The 14,476-nt window shown below is 36.1% G+C and overlaps 1 protein-coding gene across 7 annotated transcripts in view; it reads right to left on the bottom strand.

The window, feature by feature from the left end:
- LOC124167108 overlaps positions 1 to 14,476 on the bottom strand; it is a 428,168-nt gene that overhangs the window by 237,579 nt on the left and 176,113 nt on the right. For 6 of the 7 annotated variants that reach the window (XM_046544902.1, XM_046544906.1, XM_046544904.1 and 3 more), the window contains 4 exons: positions 13,367 to 13,456; positions 12,466 to 12,544; positions 10,267 to 10,403; positions 6,607 to 7,273 (listed from right to left, as the gene is read on the bottom strand). In XM_046544902.1, the coding sequence (XP_046400858.1) occupies positions 6,607 to 7,273; positions 10,267 to 10,403; positions 12,466 to 12,544; positions 13,367 to 13,456 (973 nt within the window). Of the gene's footprint in view, positions 1 to 6,606; positions 7,274 to 10,266; positions 10,404 to 12,465; positions 12,545 to 13,366; positions 13,457 to 14,069; positions 14,090 to 14,476 lie in introns of all 7 variants that reach the window. The other variant, XM_046544908.1, reaches the window with a different exon arrangement.

Genomic DNA, 14,476 nt, shown 5'->3' with positions numbered 1-14,476 from the left:
CAAAATGTTACATATTCAAGGTATTATTTTAACATTTGAAAGTTTTTGGAGAGAGGTGAGTCATCAGGTTTATAGGAGGTGAACAAAGCTTAAGAGGAGGGTAGAGGGCACCCCTAAAAAATTCCAGCAAAATTATGAAAAGGACCCCTTGAAAAAAAAATTGACCAAAAAAATCTAAACTCAAAGTGATAAAGACAGTCTTCGTTCTACGTAACAGAAGATCCTACATACGTCTTGATTTAGTAGACCTATTTCAGGTTCCAGCTTCATTTAGGCACTAAGAAATATTATGGTTGCTATTTTATACTTGAGGCAAGCAAAAATCCAGTCCAGGGTCTTGACGAGCTTTATATAAATGCAGAAGGATTAAAAAGGAAACAAGTTTAATTGGTTCCATATTCTTAACTCAAAATGTACTGACAATAATTTCAATTCACATTTCGGTAAGTGCAGAAAAATATTTTTAAAATGCTAATTCCATAAAAGTCTGATCCATCTGTTTGATCAACAAATTAGGTTGTGTAACATCAACTTAGCTTTTGAACTTCTCACAAGGCATGACTCAGGCAGCTTTAGATGATGCTAGATATGGGATGAGGAAGTTTCTTGGAAAATAGAAAATATGTGATACATAACTATGGGCTTATTGAATGATGGTCCTCTTATAGATGAATTTTGGACTTTTACATTTAAGTCCTACTTGTCTCCAAATACGGAATCTTTATCTGGGAGTATTATTGGCTAGCCATCTATTGATGATGCCCAGTTATAAAGCATTTATGCATCATAGCTGGTGAATTTATTCATACCAGGAAACCAAAGAAGATTTCAAATTGACAACATTACAGTGAAACCGATTCAGGAACCAGGTGAAATATGTATTACAACATGTACCCCAGGGTAGACACTGAAAGTGACCAGAACTAAGTAATGATAAAATATTGCCTAAAATAAAAAAAAACTGAAGAAATCACCAAAGAAAACAAAGAAAGTATGAAAATTGAATAGGGCTTAACAAGAGCACCTGCAAATAAATTAAGAAACCGCTTTTCATGACTTTTTGGCAAAGCCAATCAAAAATTCAGGAGAGAAGACACTGTCTCAGCTATACAAAACCGTCAGCAACATTAACTCTTGAACAGAGATACAAAGACAATTTTAGAAGAATATCTATGTTCCTAGTTACAAAAATAATAAAGCAAAGAATATAGACAATTTTAGAGTGATGCGCCTTGGCAACATAGGCATTGAAGCTACTAACAAGAATCATGTACAGCATGATAGAATGGAAAGTAGAGGACTTCCTGGATGATGGCCAATTCAGATTCAGGTAAAGTAAGGGCACAAGGGATGTGATATTAGCCTATAGTTTGCTCATACAGTAGAGAATAGGGTAGTTTCCTTCATCAAAGAAAACAAAAGGCATTGATGGCGATTCGTTACCCACCATTAGTGTATTCATAATACACAAATTATTTGGTTTTTGAAATACCGGTTTAGACAAATGGCAAGGGTCAAATTTTATCCTCATTTGAAAAAGGCCAGATTGGCGCCCATGCGATTCCACTCCACGTGACGTCACAGGGACCTAGTTTCTACACGAGAGGATAGGAGTTATGCATCGTCAGAGGCTACCAATGCATGCATAAGGCACAGAGCTCAGGGAAACATGTCTTAATAATCACCTATTAAAACTGGCTAAGGTCGGAAAGTTTTCTTCGCTTGATAAGGTATTAATAAACCTTTTTTTATGCCATGCGCTACCAGACAGGAAGGTACTCAGCTACCCGTTAGCATCCTGCGTCCTATCAGCGGTCAGAGCCTCGATCAAGGTCACCTACCAGGTGGGAGGGGGAACCAGAAATGCGTCGCACAGACTTTTTCCCTTCATTCCTACTTACGCGTCGCGTTTTCGCGCGCTTGAAATTTTTCACTTTTCATTTGATCGCGAAAAATAGATATCGTCATTTAAAAATTTAAAAGCGTGAAATACGTACTCCAGGAGTAATAATCTTTCGATTTAGGCAATAAAAAAATAATAGGAAACCACCCTATTGAATATAAGAAACTGATGCCCCAAGCATTTGCCAACTTGGAGAAGTACTTTCAAGGCAAGGATTGCACTCCCATAGATTACACAGACTGGAGTGCTCTAGAATCACGGAAATTCACTTTCTATAAAACCAAGTGGCTGTGATAAAATTCATGTCCAACAGTGGAGAACCCAGAATAACGAAAGGCTGTGCTCTGGTTTGTGTAATGTTCAACGTTTTCATTAAGAAAGCCATTAATGAAATAAAATTCTGCTATCTGCTGATTCGACCAGCCCCTAGACATTGTTGGCAGGCTAGCTCTTTTAAAAAGGACATTCCATGAAAAGAAGGATAAACTAACAGTATAGAATATAAAAAAAGAAGTAAGGAAACAATTCACCAAAAATGAATCATCTTTGTTAACATCAGGAGCATGCTTATATATAGTATTGAGGCATTGACAATGACAGTAGTGGATAAATCAAGGGTGGAAGAATTCAAAATCGGTTGCTAATGATGAAAATACATGGATTGAAAAAGATGAATAATGAGGATGTGCTAGAGGGAAAGAAAAGAAGTTTGATTAAAACCTGAAGAAGATGATGGAACAACTTAATCAACAACTTCATGAGACATAATGGCTTAACGCAGACAATCGACAAGGGACATTTGGAAGATAACAAGAGCTAAGAAAGACCTAGGATATATGCGAAATATATAATGAAGGAAATGAAAGAGAAATATTAAGTTAACTGTGAAAAGAAGTGCTCATTATAGAATTTAGTTCGGCATCAAACGAATCTTTGGATCAACGACCAATGATGATGAGTTTTTAGTCCATATTCAACTTATATGTCATCAGAAATGTAAAATTCATTAATAAATAGACAATAAACTATTTTCTCATTTTAGTATTTTGGTCGTTTGTCATTTTCTACATTCCACACTGCGACTTTACAAATACTTTAATGACCATATAATAGTTTTAGAATTAAATGCTTTTTCAAGGCACCACAATATTTAAAGTTGAAACCAATTATGTCAAATCAATATCACAGAAGAATACAGTATTTCATTATCTTCTAATTGAGAGGAGAGCCACAATGGATGACCAAGAGAGACGGATTATGAAATCAATTTTTAGAGTTCAAGAAAGGTAGGAAAAGGAGACTATAAAGGTGAAGGGAAGGCAGAGTAGGGAAGTGCAAGCGGGGACTGGCTTGGGAAGTTATGTGGATTAGCCATTTGAATAATTAATCAAATTACAGATAATTGCGGCACTATTGACTATGATGCAGAGAATCTCATTAAAAAAAAGTATTTTCATTGTAAGAGTGGAGATTTCAGTAGCATGCGATGAAGTACTTTATCTTCACTGTAACTTATAACAGAAATATAGATATCAAAACCACTCAAGAGAAATTAAAGTGTAAGTTTTTAAACAGCCGAATTTAAGAGTAAAATTTGAAGTAAAAGCTTATTTTTGACGTGTAGGAACAATCCCATACAGAAGAAAAGAAAAGCAATGAAACTAATGACCAACATTAGCTTCAGGTTTTAGTGCCAAAATTGTTTTGCCACTACTCTTCACTCCTGAATACTAGTAGATATCCATTGAAGATTTTTCCAGTCATATTGCATGCTAAATCCATCAGACCAAACCCTACTCCTCCTCTTTACTGCTCATATAGTGAATGTGCAGCTGCAACATACCATTAATTGTGGCTAGGTAACAACATTGAGGGAGAAGTAACTACATAGTTTTCAAGAACAAACTTGTTTATTTATGCAGAAAATGGGTATTTAACCATTTTGAGATGGCAGAAATTTTTCTAATGCATATCTACAGACCTGAATATCAAGAGACTCTTCCTGTTTCTCTGTACCAAACATTTTTGGATAGAATCCATTAATAATTGTTTATAAGTCAAGTTTGGAACATGCATACTTGTTACTTACTCTTAAATTATTTAATTTGAAATGAGTTCCTCATTATTTTCTGTGAATTTACACATTTTAAATGAAACACAACCACTAATAGTAACAGATTTAATGAACAATTCCATTCGAACGCAAATATTTGCACTGCTGAAATATTTTACTTGATTCCAAGTTTGCCTTCAGAAATCTGACTATCCATTAAATACATTGGGTGATATTCAAATTTCTTCCTCCGAACAGATTATTTTCTACTTAGCTGAACTATGGTTATCATTTGGAATGTGCCCACCACCAAGAGCATACAAGACTACTGCGGAGCTTCTCTCAGAAAAAGCATTTGCATAATTAGATTTTCCTTGGAATAACTTATTCTGATTCTCCCTCCAATCCTCAAAAATGCTATTATAAAATGTGGTTTCTCTTCCATTCTGTCTCAATTATCAATCCCTTCTGAGGTTGACGAGTTTGTTCTGTGCTTAAATACCACTGCTCTTTTCACCTTGAGAAATTTGGACAAGTATGCCAGCATTACTGTTCCCACGGCTGAGAATATGACAAAAAGATCACTTAATACAGATCAAAATATATTGGAGTATCTGACTGGAAGTGACATTGATCACAGAGACCAGTGCCTTAATTCCAATGATGGTATAACAACAGCAGTGACAGCTACTTCAAAGCTAGTGAGTTGGCATTCGAATCAATGCCCTCAACATCCAAGTCAGCATCTGAGGATTCATTTTCTGTTTCTGAGAACAAATATTTTTACTTTCACCAGTGCAGGTGCAAAGCCCAGGTAAGAAGAGGATGGGAAAAACCTATTATTTTATGATCACAACAAAGAAAAATAAAACCTTATAATAAATCAATTTAAAGTATAACTGAGCAAAGTTCAAGACACACCAGGACAATATGTTTAAACATAATATACCGGGTGCGCGTTATCAAATATTGGTGTGATATTTACCTTGAAATATGATATCAGTTATTGTTGATGGTAGAACCTCACATTAACATTGTAAATGGTAAGAAAAATAAAACGAGTTCAGTTCTGATACTATACGTCTTGATAAAGCAAAAAATATTATTGAGTAAAAAATGAATGAATAAAAAAATCATAACACCATGGACCTTATTTCAACATGGGTGATAATAAGACGAAGGATCAAGGTACCTACTGCGAGATTCCGAGTGAAATGCCAATCCAAACTGGTGCTTGGTTTTGAAACAAACAGACCTCCAAATAGTTTTTCTGCAAATTATTATCCGCAAATCATGCAACAGTTTTTAACTGTACTAAAATAAATAAAATAATACACTGATTTACTTTAAATACACTGATAATGCCAGGTTATCAATGCATCACTCTCTTTCATTACAATGCAGACTTCTACCAATATATGTATCATTTTCTGCTAGTAGTATAACTACAGTAAAACATTTTTTGGTCGCCTTTAACTTTAAACTCACTGACTCACAGACTTATTTTCCTAAACCACAACTGTTCAGTAGTCCACAAGAAGAAGATTCAATATTCCTCTTTCCTTTCCATTCTTGATGCCTGTTGATGACGTAGTAATCAAGCTTAGCTTGATATTGCTTTCAATTCTGAATCAAAATACAAAGCAATTTACTCCTTTCCTAATTCCAATCCATTCCAATGTTCTGTGCATGAACAGAAAGAATTGCAGGGCAGCAAGGGTAAGGAAAAAGGAAGGTGTGAATAGTTCCTAATGACAGTTTTATACAATGCTTAGCCAAGCACTGCATTCAGTAATGTATTCAGCATAGATAACTTGGAATCAAAGTCTGGGTTTAAAATAAAGTTAGATCCTTTCAAATGCATTTATGTAAGAAATATATGTGAATATGCTGTTGCAATATTAGGTGAGCTACTAGGTGAGCAATATTAGGTGAGTCCCATATTTTCAGGGAAAATATAGGACTGGATTATGGTATAATTGCAGGATAATTGTTTCAGCAATGGTGGAATGAAATATTGCCCTTGTGGTTAAGGTACATATGCATTCAAATACTGCAACCGATATGCTACTGAAGCAGTGAAATCCAATAATTTACTATAATAGCTGTTGAATCAAAGAATTAGATGGAAAATAAATGTGAGAAAAATATTCTTAAGTATAAAGAACTGACAGAAAATAAACATAATACTAATTTCTCTTTTCACCTCGAATACTTGAATTCAATTCTGTCCTTGGATCTAATATCAACCTTTGCATGGTATAATTTTAAACTTACTTTGTTCCAATTCAGTAAAAAAGAGAGATACCACTTTTTCCACAAATTTATTGAATACAAGAACAGCATATATTGACTGTTAGGTCATTTTCAAGTACAGAGTCTGTTCAGACAAAATGGAAAGGAAAAAGGATTATCAAATCTTCTGAACAGTAGTGCTGGAGGAGAATAGGTATGGGATTAGTGCTTCAAAATATAGGCAACCAACCAACCATTGAAACACGTCGTATATTAATTACTAAATTTATGGAAAAAGTGCCGTCCCTTGTCATAAAATCAGGATGTCATTCCACAAAAACTTATGTTAAATTCCATTTGATTTTAACACTTAAACGAGCACCACATAAAAAATTCAATTAATTTCAATACATACCACCAGGGCAACTGCTGATCATCTCCGTGACAGGGGCTGTCATCTCAGTGCCCGTGAGTGAATCCTCGGAGAAGGCTGAGTGTATGCTGCCCATGCTAGAGCTGGCCTGAAGGTTTGACACTGAAAGCTTCCTGTCCAACTCACTCACTTCCTCCTCTCTAGACCCCATCGTGGGGTCCAAGGCAAGGATGGCACTTGGATCCAGCACTGGCACACTATCCTCAAGGTCCATGACGAGGTCCATCACCGTTCCCTTGGCCTCCCCCACCATACTGCTTACGGGGGACCCGGGCATTGTGCACTGAAAACCAGGAACACTCTGCTGCTTCTGCAGTCCGGGCGATTGCGTGGCAGTGGGTTGGGGTGGAGGTATCATCGCCTGCACTTGGGGCGATGTTGGGGTCGGGGGGGCTTTCTCATGAGTCGGAGCCAATTCGCCACTGCCACCGTAAGCTTCGACCTGGAGAGAATCGGGCTCCATGGAGTTCTGTTCTGTGTGGCTGCTAGGGAACAGGGTGTGGTGCTTGTGCGGGGCATGCTGGCATCCAGTGGCACCACCTCCATTCACTTGGTTCCTCCCCGTGAGGATTCCCTCGCTGCTAGAATGCCTCAAGGGGGCCTCAGGCGTGAGGTTTGCTGATAAAGTATTTGAGCCATTGGACAGCGCCTGATTGGAAAAGAAGTTTCATATGCTGTAATGTTTGATTTTTATATCTATCAGGGAAGCCTCTCCAGTACTCACTAAATACGGAAGCAGGTTTGATAGGTGAGGGTAGAGCTCAGCCCAGATAATGCAAGTGAATAACACACATTCAGGGTATAGTGGTAGCTCACATCATCTTCATGACAGTGAGAGCTTCTTTCGTCCCTAAATTCCCAATCCTTCAAACTCAATCCAAACCACAGGGCATCATTGGGCCTATTCATGGGGTATAAATAGGTCATGACCCCACCCCCAAATTTTATCCAAAATTTTTAATTTCACTAGTTTAATTGTTTTGTAACCTTAAATGTCAAAAATTGTTCAATTTCATCTCTTGATTAGAATAAAAATGAAATTTTAGGCTCCAAAATGAATAAAAATGGGTATTAAAAAAATAATTTACACTGGGACCCCCTCTCTCTCGAGGGTATTCCATACTCCCTGAACCCAGGTCATGACACCCCCCCCCCAAACTTGATGCTAAATCCACCCTTGAAACCATTCCAACGATGCCTCTTTACTTTGAAAGTTGATTTGGTCAATAAGTGAGGGTAGAGCTCACCCCAGACAAAGCCACATGTAACTGAATATCACACATTCAGGGTGGTCAGCCAGTTCCTAGGGCAACCTTACACGAGTGGAATTTTTATTTGAAGTTATCTCAAGACCTTACACAGAATTTGAACTAGACCCTTCAATCGTCAACCACTCCACCCACTACAGTCCTGCAGGCAGGCTAGTTGTCCAATAACAACAAAAAGGAGGGGTGGAAAACCCTGCACAGCATGATTTTCAGCCAATCCCTGTCCCCCAAACGCACCTCACACCCTCACCTAGTCATGCAACGTTGTCACATGCATATGAAGCACCAAAACAAGCCTGAACCACCAAAACTAGCCCTTTATTTGAATCACCAAAACACAGGATTCTTATTTTGTGTGTTTCACGTTTTTCGTCCCTACCAGCTCCTTTCTTCACAAAACCCTTTTGTTTACATGTGACATGGGCATTTCCCTTTCTTACCTGGCAACCTTGATCCCTTCCCTGAACTAGACCCTCCTGCCTGCCATTGGTCAATTCTCAGTGGTCAGACTGTAGACTATCAATTTCCTAGGACACTGCAATAACAAACTGATAACTCTTGACTTATCTACACTATTTTTTGAGATTATCAATCATTTTGATAATATTAATTTCACAAAATATTTATCTTTAGAAGTGATAAAAATTTGACGATTTTGGTTAACTATTAACCTTAAAACAAATTGTATAAAAAATTACCAAATAGTAATGTGTATATTAACTTCTATGGAGCACCATCACAGCACATTGAGCATGGTATATTTAAATGTTGAAGATATATGTACTAATGTTTGAGAGAAATAGGATATATCACCATCACACTTTAGCAACTGAGATTATTCAGATTAATTCATTAGTCATTTTCCCCACCATTTCCTAGCTTTTCAGATGCAAGGAAATTCATTGACTTTCTTGGTTAACTAGAAGAGTGGAAACCCTGATTCACAGATAGTGTAAATTATCAGAAGATAGTGTAAACACTACTCATGGTAGTCTACAGGGGCCCTTGACTACTGTCCAAAGGGTCTGGGGTTCAAATATTAGGTGAAGCTTTCAAAAACTCAATCACAAATCCTCACTGTGTTAGGATTCTTGTGGTATGGTGAGGAAAGGAACAGACTCCCTTATCCTGTATGAAATTTACATGCCTGTGTCTTAGCCTGAGTTAGTACAGCTACTATGTATTACCCATCGCATGTTTTGATTTTCAGAGCTTTTCACTCTTTAATTGCTATACCAATACCATTTGAAAACTTGCTTTCATAACTTTGGACCTCGATTTTTGAATGAAAATATGTAAATTCTGCCACCATATCAAGATCTATCCTTCATAAAGAGCACCTCCCTACCAATGCTACTCCCAAATACACTGAAGCTAACAATACAAACTGAAATTCTGCACCTTCATATTGAGAATTTCTGGTTTGAATAGAGATAACCCTGGACTAAGTCACGAGTATACCAGATTCCAACATGCAGGGTATGTTGGCACAGTAACGGATCCAGAGAGGAGCTAGGAGGGACTATAGGCCCCCACTATGGTATCCTATTAACACGAGATAAAATGGTAATTTTGTTCGGACCCCCAGTACTACTTTGAGGTTACCTCCTCAGAATCCCCACTTGACCCTCTTGTCCCTATCCTGAATCCCCCACGGTGCAGGCTGTTGCCTTTCCTGGAACTTGCACCTCAGACCACAAGGATTTGAAATGGGAATACCAAAAAATGCTTTATTTACCATGAATGCAGACTATAAAGTTGAATTCTTGTCATCAGATGCAACTTCAGCACAAAAGTTATTATTGATGACATGATTTTGTGGTGAAGGCTATTTATAGTGATTTCAATATACATAATGAAGTGTTCTTCAATAAAGATAACATCATTGGCAACTTCCAAAATGGTCATATCTGATGAATCAGAAACTTAACCATTTAGTACCTGTTCCTCAGGCTCAACTTCTATGCAAATACCTTGGTATTTGTTCCTCTAAGCCAATGACTACCTTCACCCTCAATAAAATAATACACTATCTACATAAAGATTATGCTTGGTTTCTGTGTAAAATTATTAGCCTCAGAAAAAATCCCTTTCCCTTGGATTTGTTTGGGGGGGTTATCCTCCTGACATAAACTAATATGTAATAGTAAAAATGATGGTGAAAATAAAAATTGTCACATTCATTACACCTTTGAAATTCAGCCCAATGTAATTCATCCTCAGCCCTTGATTTACAACATATCCAAAGGAGAATGAGAACAATACCAAATTCCAGTTCATTTACAGATGATTTATAGAGATTGATTGATAGGCTCATACAAATACCTATATGCATTCATATAAATCTTAATACATAAAATATAAAATGACTAACCTGAGCTTTTTTGACAACATCCTTCACTGCTTCACATAAAACAGGAGCAGAGATAGTGGCAGTATTGCTGATATCTTGTTGAGCTTCTCCTTCACTAAATGATTTCACTAATTTTTGAACTTGGTAGATGGTGGAATGTAAGAATTATTAAGGAAATCAACACTCAAGAGCTTTCATGAAATGTAACCTCTAAAAATAGCATTAACCATTTCACAGCAGAGGCTGAAAAATTTTTTTTACAGTTCACCATAATAGCCCACTAAATTTTACCTTAAAAAAAAACATTTCCTTGAACAATGATGATTGACAAGGACCCCAGAAAAAGGATTTTAAAAATTTAAACACATGCACCTAACAAAAGCTAACATGGGTTACCACTGAGTCACGACAGGTCTTGCTAAGAGGCAGAATAACAGCGGCTCACAAAGGTACCAAACACCACGCATGTTGTCATGACCAAGACACCTATTTTAAAGCGAATATTGGCTATTAATTTAAACTGAATAATTCCCCACTGGATAAATGTCCAAATTTTTATTTTTAGTTTGTAATGACAAATGTCCTGATGGCTGCCTCCAGGGCCAGAATAGAATACTGTAAGCCAGAGTGAAAGTGCTAATTTAGTAACACAATTAAAAGAAATCATTTCCGGGGTAAAATGAGATTTTTGTTATCAAATGGCAGAGAAAAGGTTAAATTATACAAAAAATATTGAATTTTATAAAAAACAAGAATAAATTATGGAGGATTTTAAAGACAGTTTGCAACCACATATAGACTATTACAGTCTTGGCACATTACATATCATGGAGGGAAATCATCTCAACAAAAATTGTGCCATTACTCATGCTCCATGAGAAAAATAACTTTATATCTGATGATAATTTACTTTAACATTTAACTCGAGAAAAGAGCAATTTGTACTCCAGCACTTTTTTTAAGACAAGATAATGAGGGAGTGAAAACAGACTCAAAATTAAGCATGAGGCGTGGCTAAGATAGATCAGGCAAAGCCTGAAGAAAATGAGGAAAGAGAGAAAGAAAGCAAGTCAAGTTTGGCAACACAATGAAGTAAAACACTGCGAGCCACTGACATTTATCCAATGCAACACAAGCACAATTTATGCCCATAAAAGGAAGTCAGATTTCAGATTATCGGTCTCTGACTTGGTGATGGATACAATAGATGGAAAGATGATTTTACCAGGTGTAACATTACTGACCAGCCTATGACTTTGTGTTCATCTCTGATGTCTGTGCTTTCCACTTACTGTCTCCTGAGAAGTGCCTTTGCCTGAGTTGGCATTCCTTCTTCCGCACACCTCCACCCATGTCTTCCCTTCTCAATTGCACTTCTATCCCTCCCTCTCACCTATGGATTCTCTTTGTGGGACCCTTTACTGTGGCAGATAAACAGTCAAAAATAAATCTTTTCAATAATGGACCACTTCTTCCAGTATTTGAAGATGATGGTGATCCCCGACATCATCGGTTAGCAAAGTAGCTTAGCCGGAGTCCGATTGGAATTGGACCTATGTTATGGGCTCCATTTTGCCAGTAGAAATGCTGGCATTTGCTTTCCGGATATTGCGCTCAAAATGGAAGTGGTTACCCAGACGAAAATGGCTCCTACATGTGCCGCTCTTCCATCAATCACTGTTTAAATTGTCAAACTATTAGAATACTTCTACATTGCTCAATGACATCTGTTTCATTAATTCTATAACATTTTTGGTGTTTTTAAATGAAGGCTTTCGTTTTTATTTTTTCATAATTTTCAAAGCAGCGTGTGATGATTAGAAAGTGACATATGGGTCTATGCCATGTGGTACATTGGATTTTGCCCCAAAGTTTCTTGACTGACCACTTATTAATGACTAAACATTGGACAAAATATGGACACCATCCATTCTTTTGATTACTTTGGCCTAAATTTTGTGGCCAGCAAAAAAATATTCAATGAGGTTATGTCACTGATGTAACCCCTCGGGTGTGGATTTACGATAGGTGAAAATGGTTAGCACTTTTAAGCGTACTCCTGAGAGTCCTACAGCACAACAATATATTGCTAAGAGGTAAATGAGGCTATCAATATAAACTATATTAAAACATTCAAATGGCAATCAGAACCATTGTTAACTAGTGATATCATTCATTATTTACCCAATGATTATTGGTAACAGTTGTTATAAAGGATATCATAACCAAACCTTAGACGGTCCATGCTTTCTAGCCAAACGTATGTCTGTCCAGGAATTCTTACTTCATTGACAAAAGTCTGCAAAGAGAAAAAGAAAGAGACAGTAAATGACTGAGAGTAAAAATATAGCTGCCACACAAGTTTTAAAATGTTTAAATTTGGCAACTATTTTTTTAGTCCTCAATAAATGGTGCAGTTGAACTAAAAATGAGCCTATGAGGGCCAACAGTTTTTCGTGCCTTCTCAGAGGAAATACTTCTCCCACAGAGAAAAAAATATGAATGAGCTTAAATCACAAAGGAATTATTGTGTCCATCAATGGAATGATTAGGGAACATATCGTTGTGATTTGAACCATTCATATTTAATGTTTCATTATATTTACCTCAGGTCTGTTTGAAATTGCATGCCATATTTTTTGGAGTAGATGATTTATCATTATTCATGTTCTACCCTAAATATTGTGATGAGTATGTGTGTACACTATGTATACTTAGGGTTTCTTGCTATGATTGATTGAGTAACTTCAAGATTTGATTTTTATGTCCTGGTGTGTTAGCTGTGCTGTATTCCATTTGGAAATATTTGATTTATTTTGTAAAAGTTTATTTGGCGAGCTCTCTTGTATGCTCTAGCTATTGTATGTTTTTAATGGACAATTGTCCAAGAACAATAAATATTATTATTATTAGGCCAAAGAAACTCTTCATTCTTTAGTAGGTACCCATAGATGAAGAAATTGGTAACAGAAAACATCAACAACAACAGTTCAACAGAGGAAAATTTAGTTATTAATGCCAACTAAACTTTAAATTTGAAACTGTCTTCGAAATTACACAAGAAAGGTCAATTAAAAAAATATATATGTATTATGAAATGGCTAGCAAAGATAATATTTACCCCATTTGAGCTATTGAGATCCTTCACTTGAAACTTCTTCTCCTTGTAATCAAAATTAATGACTGCATGACGTTTATCTACACTTCTTGACTGCAAAAGAAAGAACAAACAAGTATTTATCAATATGATGAAAAAGCATTCTTATCTTTAAACTTAAGGAGAATATAAAGAAAAATTATGATTTTATTTAATAAAAACGTAACAAATATTACAAAAAGAAACCAGGCTAATAATGCTCAAGTCAATTTAAACTTCAACATCAGGTAAACCACAAAACCAAGACTCATAAAAATTAGTGATTTGAACAAAACATTAACTTTCTGCAACCTTAATTTGATAAAAAGAGTAATATAGCCCGTTCAAATAGTTTGTACCTAAATCACTTTTCAAAGATATTACTTAACATAGCATATTTTTGAATGCAATGATTGTATTTTTATAAAATCATTCTAACTAATTGCCAAAAACTCCTCTCTCAAAAGTAAATGTGTACCATACAAAACACCCTGAGTATCGAGAATCCACACAGGAATGATCCAAACCAAAAACTCCAAAGTTATGATGTGAAGGAATGCAAAGAAAAAGTTACAAAAAATAAGGCAAAAAGGGTAGTAGGCCAACCAGCACCTACTTTCACTATGGAAATTATTTTAAGCAATATAGCTTAAGTTTACATTTTTACAGAAACTTATCAGATTCTTACCTTCTAAGAGGCTATGGCAGCTTGAAATTGATAAAAAGTTCATCATTAGAAGAAATATGTAAGGATAGTATCACAAACAAAAAATGCAGCTTATGAATTCACTTTGATGGCAAATTTATTGGAAAATAACAGAAATAATTTATTAAACTGGAACAATAACAACACTGACTTGTTTTTAAAAAAAATGAGCATAGATTAAACAGAATTGCATGATATCCAGACCAAAAACTTCAAAACACAATTATGCAAGCAACACAATGATTTGGATCACTTTGATAAAAAAGAAATAACTCAGATTCGGGTAACCTCAATGGGATGATCTCATGGATAGCTGGTGAGATTCAACTAAATTCTAAAGGAAGAGCAAATTAAGTAATTTTCTCGTGGAGTAGTAATCATCCCAGTTT

Source organism: Ischnura elegans, chromosome 10, assembly GCF_921293095.1.
Source record: "Ischnura elegans chromosome 10, ioIscEleg1.1, whole genome shotgun sequence".
In the NCBI taxonomy this organism is placed as follows: domain Eukaryota; kingdom Metazoa; phylum Arthropoda; class Insecta; order Odonata; family Coenagrionidae; genus Ischnura; species Ischnura elegans.
This window is presented reverse-complemented; position numbering and strand designations above follow the sequence as displayed.